The sequence below is a fragment of the Artibeus jamaicensis genome, unplaced genomic scaffold, assembly GCF_021234435.1.
Source record: "Artibeus jamaicensis isolate MK-2021 breed Jamaican fruit bat unplaced genomic scaffold, CSHL_Jam_final contig_387, whole genome shotgun sequence".
NCBI classification, from domain to species: domain Eukaryota; kingdom Metazoa; phylum Chordata; class Mammalia; order Chiroptera; family Phyllostomidae; genus Artibeus; species Artibeus jamaicensis.
Genome location: NW_026521812.1, coordinates 39,944,827 through 39,961,315, shown reverse-complemented (window position 1 = coordinate 39,961,315; position 16,489 = coordinate 39,944,827). Strand labels below are relative to the sequence as shown.

Here is a 16,489-nt window from a genome sequence, read left to right as displayed (position 1 = left end):
ATCAGAAAAAACTGCCTTGTTAACCAGCCACGTCTCTTTCAGAGACAGATCTCATCACAAGTCTGATCTCCCCAGCAGTGGGAGAGAGTGCTCAAAGGAGAGGTCTGCCCAATGTGAGGGCCTCAGACAGATGTATGTTTGAAAATGTGAATTGAAACCAAGAGGCAAATGAAAGACTTATGGTTTCAAGGAAGCTGCACAAAGGCAGGGATTTTTTTAATCCCTGCCTTCTAAAACTGAATCTTTTAATCCCTGATCTTTTAAAAAACTGAACAGTTATTCTTTCACCAGGGTTCACATTCTCATACCACCACCTAGAGGATGGTAGGCACCTGGGCTAGTTCAGTGGTAATGGTTTTAAGACCTAACAACTGACCTGTGCTCAAAGGGCAGTCACTTCTTGGTCTCCGTTAGGAAAATGCTGATGACAGGCAAGGGATGGGTAGAAACTAGCTACTGGTCTGTTCATTCCAGTGGTCAGCAAACCACCAACAGTCGTTTTGTAGCTGTACCCCATAAGTCAGGCTCTCTGCTCAGTTCTGCAAATTAGATCCTCTATTTTTCCCCTAACAAAACTATATCAACCTACCCACTCCCTTTGTAGCCATAAGTTGCTTAATGTTTAAACTGGGGGTTAGCAAGACTGTGACAGTTCCTGGATTAATTTGTGCCATACTAGTCAAACAACAGTTTCAGGAAAACTATATTCAATAGGTAACATCTAAGTTCAATATTTCTGCTTCTTTAGAGAAGGGAATGGCCACAACACAATAATGAACAAGCTTATTTTGCAGTGAATAATGGAAACTCAGTACCACCTCTGACACATGTGGCCCTCTGAGAGCATGTTGGAGTCTATGGTACTCCTTGAGACCTTATCAAGAGACCAAAGACCGCAAGAATTGACCCTAACTCCCCTTCTTCCCTTCTCCCCTTCTCCAGCTTAAAATTCCTTAACCTAGTCCAGGTGTAAATTGAATTGAAGGCACTATTTGCTCTCCCACCTTCTTCGTTGGCTCCTCAATCAATGAACTCCAAATGCTGCTTTGAGTTTTAGCCTTTTGAAATATCGGGCACAGGAACCCAGGTTCAGTAACAATTTCACTAAGCAGAAGTGACTCAATAATATACCATACCTGAGAAGATGCTGGAGAATTGAAACAGATTGTGGCTCTCGTAAACAAGCAGTGTTGAAGCCATCTAGAAAACCATACCCAAAAGTGTCTTCCAAACTGTTATTAAAAACAACAAAGGGTTAAATCATCCAAGGACACATAACTACAAGTGATGAACAACATCTCATAGTATGGTCTTGCCCTCCTTAACACAGTCATGCCACATCATGCTGGTCAACCATGGACTATTTAGGATGGTGCTCCCATAGATTATAATGGAGCTGAAAAATTCCTATAATTCCTATCGCCTGGTGATGTCATAGCTGTCAATGTTACAGTACAACATACTACACAAATACCATGTGTTACAACTGCTTACAGTATTGAGTATAGTAACACGCTCGCTGTTCAGCCTAGGAGCTGTAGGAAAACAACTGTTACGTGAAAATATGCCTATTTGGCATAAGGATTATTTAGGCTGGTTAATTTTAAGAGATAGCAGATATAGAAGCAGCTCTGGAAATCAAGCAGAAGTTACCCTTTGTAAAAGACATCTGTGAGAGAAATCTCCTTTTGTCAGGGTGTACCAGGAAGACTGAGAAGATGTCATTTGTAGAAACTCTTATTAACGCAGAAGACCAGGACTTCAATCCACATGACCACCTCACCCTTCTTTACAAGTGCTTTTCCTGGCAACCTCCCATAACTGATTCCTCCTACTCCAAACATCTTTTGTTTTCAGCTGTAGATGATGTTTAAGTTGGTGGCTTCAGGCATTTTGGCAAGTAACTCAGTTTTCCTGGGTCTCTTCCATGTATACAGGAAGTACACGTGTTATTAAACTTTTGTTGTTCTGCTGCTAATCTGTCTTTTAGTATAGGAGTATCTCGGTCACGAACTGAGATGGAAGGGTACAGGGAAAATTATTTTTGCTTCCCTAAAGAGCAATAGACTCTATACCATACAGCCTAGGTATGTATGTAGTAGGCTATACCATGTAGGTTTGTTAAGTGTACTCTTATGATGTTTACACAACCACAGAATCACCTAAGAACACATTTCTCAGAACATATCCTGGTCCCTAAATGCAGGATGACCATAGTCTTGGTGTTTGAAGCTAACATTGTTCAACCTGATACCTCTATTTTTCCTAAATCTATTTCTTTATCTGAAAATGGAGTATATTCTTTGGTCAAATTATTGTGAGTAGTAAATAAAGTAATAGGCATAAAAGCATTTCCTACATAGGTTCTGAATAAGTAAATATTTAAAAAACTCCACCAAAACCCAACATAAGAGGTAGTCAATCCACTGTACTTCTATTAGTTTTGAATATGAGATATCACAGAAGCCCAGAAAACAGTGCCTTTGGCCTTGGGATCACAGCAGCCTCTTCTCACCTGTGGAGGCGGGCATGTGTGTACTGCAGAAAGACACCTGTGTCCCCACGGCTCTGGAAAACACGATCCCAGCTGAACTGATAGTCAGATAAGAGTAAACCTCTGAAGTCCTAAAATGACAGAGTACACCTTCAGTGCTGGGATTTATTCTACTACCAAGCTAAACGGTCTCATAGGAAGCAGTCTTACACACCTGAATAATAAGTGCTGCGAGCCCGACCTTCTCCGCAGTCTCCTGTGGGTTCTTGAGCTCTTTCGTAGCTGAAACAGACAAAGGTGGCTGTCTTTAACCTGCAGGAAACTATACAGAGTCAGGGACTGAAGTGGAGATAAAATCTGCCAAAAATGGATGCTGGCAATCTCAAGGACAGACATGTTCACAGTGCGCTACTTTACTTTTTAAAATGACAATTCCCCTGCCTTTCATTAAAAGAAGAAATACACAAATTTAACTTTCTAATAAATTTTCCAAGGGTGAAGGTTAAACAAAGCTATAGGACTTGCGACTTGTTTCTAATTATATAACACAACTACTCCCTATAATGGAATGATAATCTGAAGCTGTCCATGAAAAGAGAGGCCCAGGGTAATATCAATTCAGACTATTAAACTGAATAATACTTGATCAGCAAGTCTGAAAATTCTGGCACCTCTAATTAGTGCAAGCTATTTTTGACAAGGTTAGTGAATGGAGAGATGGTCATAATAACACTGCACAAAAGCCCAGTAAAATATAAAAGTGGCACACAAATTATGACTATAACAAGAAAGTGAATTCACTCTTAACAGAAGCCATATTCTGTAGCATCCTTAATTGAATCTCATGTAAGACATCTTCCAAAAAAGTAACATCGCCTCTTCGAGTCTTCATTCCCTGTACTACCCCAAAGGGCACGTGTTGGCACCTGAAATAGAGTGGGCATTTAGTTAATGGAAAACTGAAAAAGAGCTAGTGATCAAAGTATAGAATACCACTTCAGAAAGTAGTATGAACTTCACCTCTCATAGTGGGGTTTTTAAAAATTAATAGATACAACATGATGTGGTTTGCTGGATGCCACAGAAGATGGTAAATACACAGCTTCGTTTTAGAGAGGTAATCATGAGCATGTGATTAAATTCCCAGTTGACTTTTTGAAAAAGAGGAGATGGGGGTTAAGAATTTTGACCCCCATCAAGCTACTAAGCAGACATTTAATAAAAAATGTTTACTAAATGTTTTAAGTAATGCATTAATAAAGCCAGGGCATAAATTAGTATAAAAAAGCAAATCTGTTTTTCCACACTAACATCTTGAAACAAAGATATTTCAGTAAAAAATCTTTAACAACTTGGTATATTTTGGGACTTGGCACCTAACATGATCCTGAGGCAGGTAATTAAGCACCACAGACTTTACCTTTTTGCCCAGTCGTATCCCATGATCTGCAGTATTTGGAACACTTGCTGAAAATGCCTTTGTTGCCCTTTATCTGTCTTTGGGGAACAAAAGTATTTAAAATAAGAGTGATAAGTTAATCTACAGAAATGGGATGGACATGAATCAAATGAAAATATTTGTGTTCTGACAGACTACAGTCATTGCCAGTTGGTATATTTTAAGTAAGCACACACAGAGGATGCCACTGGAAGGTCTGAGTGCACTAGGAGAGAAGGAAGGAAGAGCTGTTGCACCCCACAGTAAGGACGACATTTGAACTTTAATATTCTGAGTATTCTATTTAAATTCCCTCTCTCAGCTATTAAGATCTTTATGTCAAAGAAGAACAAAGCTAAGCTCTAAAAAGATATTTAATGGCAACTTTTTTTCTTAGGGGAAAGGGAGGCTGGCTGCACTTGGAAGAGAAGGAAAGAAAAGACTAACATACTACTCAGCAACAAATGGAACAAACTACTGATACATGGAAGAGGTTAGGTCAATCTTAAGGGCATTCACGATGTGAGTTAAAAAAAGCCAATGTGGAAGGGTCACGTACTATGATCCATTATGTAATACTCACATAATAACAAAATTGGAGTGGTGGGAACAGAACTGTAGTGGTTGCCAAGGGTTAGTTTGCAGGGAAGGTGTGATTATCAAGTGGTTGCCATGAGGGAGTTTGTTTTGAGATGGAACAATTCTGTACCCTGAATGTGGTTTGGCGATGGTTATGTGAATGTACACGTGATAAAATTTCACACACACACACACACACGTGTGTGTGCGCAGGTCCATACAATGGTACATGTAAAAACTGGCAAAATTTTACTAAGGTCTCTTCCACTATCAACTTCCTGTATGGGAAAAGTATTATGGTTATGTAAGATATTATCTTTGGGGAAAGCTAGGTGAAGAGTATATGAAAACTGCCATATTTGGAAACTTCTTGTAAGTCTTAAAATACTTAAAATAGAAAGTTATTTTTCTAAAGTGCATTGTAGTAATCTATACATGTTCATTTCACATAACTATTTTCCTAATTTGAATAATTTTATTTTTACTGTGAAGCAATGTGAACTCTTTAATTTTTATGTTCTTTTTTGCCACCTTAAACACACTTAGTACTGAATTGTTTCTATAGTTCGCAAAATTATTTTTCCATAGTTTTTCAACATGGCATCCAATTTCTAGCTTTGCAGTTTTTATGAGGTAGGACTCATAATCTTTTGTTCTTTATTGTGATTACTTACCACATAAATCATTGTATCAAAATTATACTTGTCCATTCGATCTATAGCAGCTGCAAGATCTCTGAAAAAACAGCCATTAATTAAGAGTTACTAAGCAGATATGGGTGATAGTTTGTTTTACCTATTTATTTAGTAATGAGGCTTTTCTAATTAAGAACAACTACTATCCCACAGCCACCCATGATTTTACAAACCCAGTATCATACAAAAATAGCTTTGGGGAAGCAGTAACATTAATAGTAAGAGTGCTGTGAAAAGATAAACACGTAAGTGAATAAGAGCTCTAGGACAAGTAGATTTAATAACTCAAATAGCTCTAGATAAAGTGTCAGTGGGTAAATGTTTTAGGATTTGTTAATAATAAAAATAAAACGTCTCCCGGAAGGAATCACCTATTGTCACTTGTTTACAATACATTCTCTTCACATATGTGAAATACAGGTGATGCAGTGGCTAAATAGTTATCTTCTAGCTCCTCTTCTGTCAGTATGATCAGGGAGATTCAAAATTTTGGATCAGTCATAAGTAATACATTCTAAAACATTTTAAAAGATTATAAAGTACTTTGACAAAAATTCCATTTATCTCTTTTATCCCTGATTAAGTACAAAAGAGTTTGCATGTAATATAAAATAATGAAAAATAAACCATAAACTAAAAAATTTCAAGTCAGGATTATGAAAATATTGAAATTTAAAATTAAAGCTATGTTTTTTCTTTAAGATTTTATTTATTTATTTTTGGAGATGAAGGGAAGGAGAGAAGGAGAGAAACATCAATGTGTGGTTGCCTCTTGTGAGTACCCTGCCAGGAACTGGCCTGCAACCCAGGCATGTGCCCTGACTGGGAGTGGAACTGCAATTGTGTGGTTCGCAGGCCCACGCTCAGTCCACTGAGCTATGCCAGCCAGGGCCTAAAATTAAAGCTATTTTTGACAGTATATAACCCTGGGAGGAATTAAACAGTTCTCAGGTCTTTTGAAATGTTGGGATTATAAAATATCATTAGTACCTACCTCCTAATCTTGATATAACACAAAATATTAATTCTCAATAGAGGCAAAAAGCAGGCTCTTGAAGGACAAAAACATATCTTACTCTTTTTATTAATAAATCACATATTTGCATGTAATACATATAGATATGTAGTATATCTGTGGTATTAAAATTCATGAGGGGTTATAAGGAAAAACAGGTTATGAAACACTAGTACAGAAGATTATTCCAAGAATGAAGTCACATACATCCACCCCCATTATACTTTTTGGTTTGAGCAAAGGACAAAACAGAGAAAGCTTTTGATCCAATAAAAGAATGAAAAAGAATATAGGAAAAAGTTGTAAGTTGAGTTTGTAGAACTTGGTTTTGAAAGCCAGAAAATAAGCTAGGTCATTAGTTCAGGTGTCTCATTTCACAAAGTATGGAACCATGGCCCAGAGAAATTAAGTCATGGTCATGGTCTTACAACAAACGTTCAGTGTCTACCCTCACTGTGTGCTTGTGTCAGTATTCGGCACTTTTATTTGTCTATTAGAACAACTCCTATAATTCATATCTATACACATAGGTGTATTCTATAAGGAACCAAATGAAGGGGCAGAAGCAACTAAAGACAGAACAAGATGAAAAATTAAACATTTCAACAAGTGTCAAAAAGATAATTATTCTCCCAAAGAAAAAAAAAGAAAGTATAGGTATTACAGTAAATACAGTTGGCCCTCCGTATCCACAGGTATCACAGATTCTATCAATTGTGAATAGAAAATTTGGGAACAAAAGGTTCTGTTGTTGACATGTTCTCTGTGGTCAGGACTACTTTATGATGGATGCATCTGTCCTGACATGTAGAGACTTTGGCCTTGTCATAATTCCCCAACAGTATAGTATAACAACTATTTATATAGTATTAGATATTAAAAATAACTCTAAGGATGATTTAAAGCATACGGGAGGATGTGTGCAGTTTATATGCAAATACTACCTCATATAAAGGACTTGAGCATCTGTGGATTTTGGTATCTGTGGGGGGTTCTGGAACTAATCCGCCATAGATACCAAGGTATGACTCTATACAGAAAAATCTAGACCTAATAATAGCCACAAAAAGATACCAGATCAGGACAGCTATAGAGCAGACACATTTTTTACAACTGCTCAAGGGTTTCTCTTGTAATCTGTCCAGCAATAATTAGCTGGCATAAAAATTCTTTCTACTATATATTTTTTGTATCCAGAAAAAGAAATGTATCTCTTAGATATATAGGTTTTTTTTTACTCCCCCCCCCCAACTGTATGGAAATGATAAAGAAAAATGTCAAAAAGTAATAGTAGATGAATTTTCTAAGGACAATAAGCTGTCTGGAATAAATGATAGTTAAAACTAAAACAAAATATCATCACTTTAATTATACCACAAAAAAGGTTTGTGATGTAATATAAAACTATCCTGGGGGTATAGGAGACCGTTTTGTGTGGTGTGGGCCCACACAGGACCCGTGCCCATGGCTCCCATGGGGAATCAGGCCTATATTGTATCCTAGGCCGCTCTGAGACTTGCTTTTTGCTAAAATTCCCTCACCCTGAATTGAAGCATCAAGTGCTTACTGTATCTTCCTAAAGTCTGTGCTAAATCTCCCCAGTATGGAGTGTAAGCAGTTCAACCACTTTGCCCTTGGTCTGCAACATCCTCTCCTTTGTTTTCTGTAAAAGGTAACCACCTAAAGCGAACCTGTGCATAGTAAATGAGGACCATCATGTATGTGCCCAGAAAAGCAATAAAAACTTGTCAAGGCAAGGGTTGGGGCGCTTTCCCCTCAAGAGAGTGGCCGTCCCATCCCTTTTCTTCCACAGGACATGGTAGACTGTGTGAATTTGTCTTATCTCATCCATAGACCCTGTGAGCCGGGGTCTGCGTCATGGAAGACATGAGAGTCATTAGCCAGTAGTGCTTGAGTATGGTCATGTTTGCTTGCATGGATCTTTTATTGTCTTGTATTTTCTTTCCTATTAGCTTTGTCTTCAAAGTAAGTGTGTTTGACAAACCCAGACCTTACTGAGTAACAGAGACTGCCCCTTTCCACAGGGGTCAGCTGTGGAGACAGGATTAAAAATTAAGTGATAGGACCTACTTTCCCTTGGCCTGTTTCACCACAGTCAGAATGAGGACTGTTACATACGTGCACATGAGATGGTCTTTACATAGTGGGGACTCCACTGAGTGCACACGGCTACCTACCAGTGTGCATTCCCTGCCAATGTGCAATTGTAAAATACCTGTAGTTGATTACTAGGTATCTCAGTTTTACAGCGTGTAGAACAATGTATTCAGCTGTGGAATCCTATGATGTTTAACTAACTCTAAATAGTTTTCAGTCACTTTTCTGATGGTATTAAATCTTTCCAGGAACTGTAACTGGCAACAAACAGAAACCTAATAAATATATTTTGGTTAATGAGAACAAGAGATTTAAAAACTAGCATTTGGTAATAGATTTGAGGATAAAATAATTGTCTTAGCATTAGTTCAAGAACAAATAACATGAAGTCTTATACACATTGTAATGCTGACCTTTTCATATGATACAAACCTGGTTGCATAGAGAGAAGTTCCATCGCTTCGCATTACAGTACAAATTGCAGAGGGGTTGCCATTCCCAGAAAGATCCACTACAGCTGATCCTTTTCTAGATATGGGGAAAAAAGGTAACTCTGAAGCAATATAATAAAGTAAGACATTAAAAGTAAATAACTATAACATTACCATTGGCAAACCAGAAGCTATTTTTATTACTTAAGTAGCAATAAGTGGTATAAACAATGAAGATAAGATGGAATCTGACCATGACTCTAATAAAGCAGGTATGATTAATACTGTTATCTTTAAAAAAATGTCCTTAACATACCTACTTGAAAAAAAATGAAACAGCATATTCATTTTTTAGTTCAGCAGTTTAACTATGAAACATCATATTTTTCTGCTAATTCCAGTTATTGTAATATTAAATATTGGGTTAGTTTTAACATGTCATAAAGTAATAAAATCATGAAATTTTGTTACTGTCTTTACTGCCTGATCAAAAATTAGAATCTGTATATGGCAATCTAAAAATTTTCCTTGAGGACATTGCTGAGAATGTCATGAAATACATTCTCCATGTCTTCCTTATGAAAATGACAAGAGAAATTGCTCTTTGGTACTATGAAAAGTGGCACTTCTAAGCAACTAGTCTGCTTCTACATAACACATGCCTGAGCTCCTATGACTGATGCTATTTTTCTGTTTGGTTGACAGGAAGCTCAAAGCTAAATTAGAAATCTACCTTAAGCAAGGAAACAGCTCTGTGTGTGCTATATGATGTACTAATACCACCTGACTTTGTATAATTTTCTGCCCCTATGTCCTGATTTCCTCATTTTACTCTTTCAAAAATTTGTTGTATTACACCTATTTTCATAAGAAGATGTGAATTCTATTTCCTTTTTCCAGTTATACCATGATCAGCTTGTGTGACAGGCAGGTCATGTGTACTTTCTATTCTTCAGTTTGCTCCTGTGTAAAGAGCAGATAACATTCTTTCTCCCAACCTTACCAGAATTTTGTTATAGCAGCAAAAGGTAACATGTGGGGATGTGCTCTGAACAGCAAAAACACTATTAAAAATATGCCAGAAGGCAGCACGACACATTCTGTTGTTCTCACTGAGGGAATATATCAATACCAATTTCAAAAAAGAACAAATTACTAAAGAATCGTAATTCTTTAGTAGATCATACACTGTTTTCTGTAGGAGTCCTTTACTGTCCAGCATCTTTAAGACTTCTTGAGATTTTTCACGATAAAATGATTCTCCTGAGTATTCATCAAAGTGTACTCCTAGACGCTAAAAAGGTTGAGAAACAACAGGAAAAAAAAAGTTGTTTAAATGTGTTATTACCTTACCCTAAGACAAAACAGGATGCTCTACAATCTGTCACACAGATGGGGAAAGAAGAATTAGATCAAGTCACTGCTCTGTTCTAACCTTCTAAAGGCTCCTCCCATACCAATCAAGTCCCTGCAACAGTACTACGCAGTCTAATACGGTAGTTCTAGGCATATGTAGCTATTTAAGTTCAAATAAAATGAAATTAAAACTTTAATTTCTCAATCCCATTACGCACACTTCAGGTGCTCTGTAGCCACACAAGGCTAGTGGCTACCATACTGGACAGCACAGACACAGACCATTTCCATCACCTCATGAAAACTAGACTGGAGAGCCCTGGAAAATCTCCGACATCATGTCCCACCCTACAACCCCTGCAGCCTCCTCTCCCACTGTTCCTCATCTTGCTTACCTACTCCACCCACATGGGCTTCTTGACTGACACTCTCCTCATTACACCCACAGACAGCACACCTGATCTCTTCTTTCCTGCTTAATTTTTCTGTATAACATCACCACCAAACAAACTATATGTTACTGTTTATACCATCTTTGTTTAATTCACTCTCTGTCCCCTTGCTAGAATGAAAGTCTATGAGAAAACATATCTTTTTCATTTACTGTTATATTTTTCCCATGACATAACATTTTTATTAAATGAATAAATTTATGCCCACTACATATAGGCCTAAGGCAGCAATCAAAGGAAAAATGATTACAAAAAAGTGAAGGAAAGATATGAGAGAGAAAAGAAAAGCGAGACTGGAAGTATCAGAATGTCACCAGATACTCAGTCTGTTCTGTTCACAGGCTTCAGGATTATTTCCGAGCTCCGACTTTTAGCCCAAATAACAGTATTTGAGCCCTAATTTCCAACCCAATGTCAAATCTATTCTTAAAACATTAGCTTAAGGATAAACTTTGCTACTCAGTGATACCAGTCAAGAGCTGCACCACATCACAGGGAAGTAGGAGGACAGTGGGCAGGTACCTTGTAAATCCGAATGTACTCTTCTACACTCAAATCCCGGAATTTTTGCCATAGTCCAAGTGCTTGCACATCACCCAGTTCCAATCGCTGGAAGAACTCGTGTGCTGATTTTGCTACACTCTTATCATCTGCTGCTTCTTTATTAACTTGTACATAAACCTAAAGCACAACAGTACATTAAATGAAGTATTAGTCACAGTTACTTTTAATAAAGAAGGAAACAAAAACAATCCTGAAAATTCTCATTTAAATGTTACCCAATTGTTCTCATCACAGAGTGTAACCTTTCTTTTTGTCATGAGTCTTTAATGAATCCTATAGAGCCCTCCTCAAAATGCTTCTAAATACACAAATACATATATTTACAAAGGAAGTAATTACATTGAAATGGTTATCCAAAAACTTAAAAAAAATTGTGATATAGCAATGAAGAAAAATACAAACTTTGTGACAGAGGTTAGTGAAAATAATGTGTAATTTTTTCTTCTCTTACATTAAGAAAGCCTGGCTTAGACTAGACCGGCATATCTTCTTACTCTTTTTAAAAAAAATATTTTATCCATTTATTTTTAGAGAGAGGGGAAGGAGAAAGAGTGGGAGAGAAACATCAGTGTGTGGTTACCTCTCATGTGTCCCCAATGTGGACCTGGCCTGCAACCCAGGCGTGTGCCCTGACTAGGAATCGAACCAGCAACCCTTTGCTTCAGAGGCCCGCGCTCCATTCACTGAGCCACACCAGCCAGGGCTTATTCTTTTTTTAAAAGGTTTTATATATTTATTTTTAGAGAGGGGAAGGGAGGGAGGAAGAGAGGGAGGGAAACATCAGTGTGTGGTTGCCTCTCACATGGCCCCCACTGGGGACATGGCCTGCAACCCAGGCATGTGCCCTGACTGGGAATTGAACTGGCGACCCTTTGGTTAGTGGCTCATGCTCAATCCACTGGGCTATACCAGCCAGGGCTCTTCTTATTATTTTTAAAGTCAAATTATTATAGCTACAACTTGTCTGAGAAAAGGTTGAAGAATACAGATGGTTCAATCTGGCAAAGAAAAGGCCAAAGAATGATATAGCAGCTGATATTGTAAACTGTTCTCTAAATCCACAAAAGAACAGTAAAATGGGTAATCTAGGAAAACTTTTTGGATAGTTAGCTTAATTATATTACAGCTTGGGCTCCTGAGAACGATGAAGAGCACTCACTACTTGAGTTTTTTTGCACCATTTTCCTTGGCTGGTTTAGCTCCACACCCACCAATGACAGGAGTGAAGTTGGATAGCTTACTAAGGACCCTTCTAGGACTCTATTCACAACACAGTTGTTAATCATTTTCCAGTCTCCAAAATCCAAGGTTAAATATCAACATTATAGCTCAAGTAGTTTTGAAGTTATGCATAGGGACTATAAAGATTTTATTTACAAGTTGTAACTCCCAGAGAGAAACATGAATGATAAGTTTATGATCCTAATATTTTTTTCCAGAAAACTACTGGTGTAGCATGAAAGTAATAAAAGTTGACAAGTAAATTACCAAGAGAAAAATGAGGTCGCTAAATTCTTAGTAATATCATCAAAGTATCATCGAAGGAGTGTTTAGGTAGCAAATGCTTTGATTGCTGGACGATACATTGGGACAACCAGAAAGTGGCTTATACCCACGAGATACTACCAACAAAGGGGAGAAGGCATTAAACTGTCTCAAGGCAAAAATGTCTCTCCCTTCATAGATGGCTGTGTTAATTACTGAAATGACAGAATTGAATGAATACTCATCTAAGTAAAAATAAAAACTTCCTTAATATTTTTTCCCCCTTAAAGCATATTGTTCAGAAACAAGTTAATATAGCAAGCCTGAGACTGGTATCCTTCAAATATCCTGTTTGCAAGGTTAGCCCCTGACTAGCTAGCATCTGGGAACTTGGATTTCGGTAATGTCTCCATCAACCTGGTAAGAATGGCTCACTGTGCCTAAACTGTGCAAAAATTATGGTTTATGCTAAACACCTGCTTTCCTCCTTGGCGTTTGGAATTTTAGTACATGCTATGTAGAGGGTACCTACGTGATCCTCCAGTAGAAACGCTGCGCACAGAGCACCTACTGAGCTTCCCTGGTAGACAACACTTCACATGCACTGTCACAATTTGTTGTGGGAGGAATTAAGCACATCCTGTGTGACCCTACTAGGAAAGGACTCTTGGAAGCCTGGGCCTGGTTTCCTCTGGACGTCTCCCCAAGTGCTTTTTCCCTTTGCTGATTTTGCTTTGCATTCTTTTGCTGTAATAAATAACAACTATGAGTACAATTACATGCTGAGTCCTATAAGTCTTCCTAGTGAGTCCCCAAACCTGGGAGTGTTCTTGGGACACCTGACACACATATCATTAAAATTAATTTCCATGTGGTCCTATGAATAAGTCTAAAATAAGTCAGTTAACAACAGAAAAAGATGATTTGGGTAAGGTATAGGAAAACTAAGACAGTAAATTGCAAACTTCCTGACTTCTAAATGATCTATCTATTGACAATTGCTTACTACAGGCATACCTCAAGATACTTTGGGTTCAGTTCTAGACCACTGCAATAAAGAGTTGTAACCTTTTTGATGGTGGAGGATCTTATCTTCAATTTGTAAAAAAAAAAAAAATTACCTACAACTGTGAAGTGCAATAAAGTGAAATGCAATACAATGAGGTATGCCTCTAGTCCAGCCTACAGGAGTAAGGATATTGACATGGTTTGTGATTCAAAATCAAACTAACACTCTCTCTCACTCATACACACACACACATTTTATAGGCAGAAACACAAATATCCTTACTTTAGAAAAGGTTTTAGTTTTTTTAACTCCAGGACTCTCAACTCAAATAAATAAACATTTAAAAATCTAATAAGCACTCAAACTACTGATACAAATTAGAAAAAATTCAACCAAAATCTTTTCCCTTTCTTCAAGTTTAAAACAGAAGTAATGAAAACAAAATAAAACATAAAAACCCTTTCTAATATTTTAAGAATTTTGGCATTTTGGCAATTTGTAGTTATAAGCCAAACAGTACTGAAAATCAACTGACACTATCAAACAGAACAATAAAAGAGCCTTAATTAGCACTTAATATGCCTGTAAAGACAATATAAAACAAATATTCATCATTGTTTTAAAAAAATGATTTTTCCTTCACAAATTTACTACTATATACTTCTGAAATTATAGACACTTTTCAATTTATAATTACTACAAAACTTTTACCCTTAGAAAGTATGCATTTTGAAGATAGCTTTCTTTAGAGGCTAGATCTAGACATGAATGGAATAAAGAGGAATTTTTAAAGAGGAAATTTGGATTTGATAATTTGAGGGTGTGGCCTAGGCAAAGTGTTTATGAAGATGGAAACACAATTTTCTTTTAGTTACTACAATGTAAAAGCCAGCTGTTTTTCCACTAGGGAATAAACTAAATGTCTGAGACCTCTTTAAAAAATATTAACCTTTTCATTGTTTCTAGATGTTGGAGCTCCCCCAAAACATATGAAATTTATTTCTAATTTAATTAATTATAGCCAGCTGTTGGGATGACCTGCTAAAATGTAAAGAAATAGGCATGAAAAATAAAAGTAGTACATAAAGCCCTCTGATTCCTTCTTAAAAAAACTTTTTTTATCCTCATCCAAGGACTGTTTTTTTTTCATTGCTGTTCAAAACAGAGAAAAAGGGAAAAAGGAAGAGAGAGAGAGAGATACATCAATGTGGAGAAAAACATTGATTGGTTGCCTTCTGCATGTGCCTGAACTGGGCATTAAACCCGAAAGCTAGGTATAATGCTCTGACCAGGAATCGAACCTACAACCTTTTGGATATGGGACAACACTCCAACCAACTGAGCCACATTGGCCAGAGTCCTCTTACTCCTTAACTCCTTAAGTTTGATTTTAAAATACCAGTAGCCATACAGGTACAATCTATTTCCTTGTGGCAGGACCCTAACCCCATTTCTGGTTATTTTTTTCTTAAAATTCAGAGTAACTGCTAAAAATGGTTGCATAACTTGGACACTAAAGAGACCCTTTTATCTGTATACTTGTCCTCTATCTTAAAATGCATTTAATTTTGATCTCGTTTTTTAAGAAAAGAACATGTTAATTCATGATTATAATTCAAACAAGCTCACTGTCAGTTTAATTTTGATTAGAAATTTCTTAGAGCCACTAGTTGAGACAGCTTCCTTATATTCAATGGAATATCAAATAAATTCAAACAAATTACTATATTAATACATCAAATAGTTAACAAAGTCAAAGCCTGGCAGGTACAAAAATAATTGACTTTAAGTAATTCATTGTCAAATTTCCCATTATTATCATACATTATAGAAGCAAAGAAACAGCATTTTACAATTTATTTCTCCTTTTAATATTTGGAATCTCCTATTTTTATAATTACTAACTCCTTGTAGATCATTACGCATTAGTACACATTACAGCAATACAACATTTGTCATGTTGAAGAAGGTGTTTTTGCACATTTCAATGGGGTGGGATAATTACTGAGTTATTAACATGTACTCTGGCCTTGCTTGGTATTTTATCCTTGTTTTAAAAACACTTAGAGGATGAGATCCTATAGTGCTGTCCCAGAAGAGCATGGGTTAAGGAGAAATTTAAGTGGCTTTAGGGAGGACTGTCAAGGGTAATGGACTGTTGAGGAAGCTGCCTGGAGAGAGGGAAAAACTGTCTAGGCTGAGGAGGGAATATAGGAACACTCCCAGGAATAGCAGAAGCTGGGCAGCCCCTGGGGTGGCAATAGGCCCTTAGAAAAAAATGGTTCATGGTGTCCCTAACAGGAAGGGTGGTCTTTAGGCCTGTGGAACTGGGCCACAGCAAGGACCTCCCAGGGGAAGCTTGTGGCATAAGTAGAGCTGTGTGCCTGCAAGGAATTATGTAGGCTTGGAAACAGGCGTATCAGTCAAAACGAGTGTGGAATGAGGCCAAGAAGAGGCCTCCACTGCCTTCCCTGGATGCACATAAGAGCCCAGGGAACTGCATGATTTGGGAGGTGGGGAATCCCTAACAATGACTTACTTGACTCTCACCACTCTCCAAAGAGATGGTGGGTTTCAGATTTAAGTAGACTTTTAATATAAAAGTTATTTCTTGCATGTAAGTGTCATAAGTAAAAGTCACATCAACCATAACAATCACCCTGGAAAAGTAGTGTGAACTAAGAAAAAACTTTGGAATTCATTTCTTTATACAATACAAATTTCTAACTGCATAAGTAATCCTATATATATCTAGAATTGATTCAGTCTTGAATTATTTTCTTTACTTACGTTTGGGAAATTGTTCTGAGACTAACACCAGGAAAAAAATACAGTCTCTTGAGAAAACAGATA

The 16,489-nt window shown here is 37.1% G+C and overlaps 1 protein-coding gene across 4 annotated transcripts in view; it reads right to left on the bottom strand.

Annotated features, from left to right (window-relative positions):
- Positions 1-16,489, bottom strand: part of RARS2 (arginyl-tRNA synthetase 2, mitochondrial) — a 79,471-nt gene that overhangs the window by 19,456 nt on the left and 43,526 nt on the right. For all 4 annotated transcript variants that reach the window (XM_053664846.1, XM_037143842.2, XM_053664844.1 and 1 more), the window contains exons 9-17: positions 11,101-11,259; positions 9,958-10,064; positions 8,772-8,867; positions 5,186-5,246; positions 3,915-3,991; positions 3,296-3,420; positions 2,709-2,776; positions 2,516-2,625; positions 1,137-1,232 (exon numbers count right to left, since the gene is read on the bottom strand). In XM_053664846.1, the coding sequence (XP_053520821.1) occupies positions 1,137-1,232; positions 2,516-2,625; positions 2,709-2,776; positions 3,296-3,420; positions 3,915-3,991; positions 5,186-5,246; positions 8,772-8,867; positions 9,958-10,064; positions 11,101-11,259 (899 nt within the window). The remainder of the gene's footprint in view (positions 1-1,136; positions 1,233-2,515; positions 2,626-2,708; positions 2,777-3,295; positions 3,421-3,914; positions 3,992-5,185; positions 5,247-8,771; positions 8,868-9,957; positions 10,065-11,100; positions 11,260-16,489) is intronic.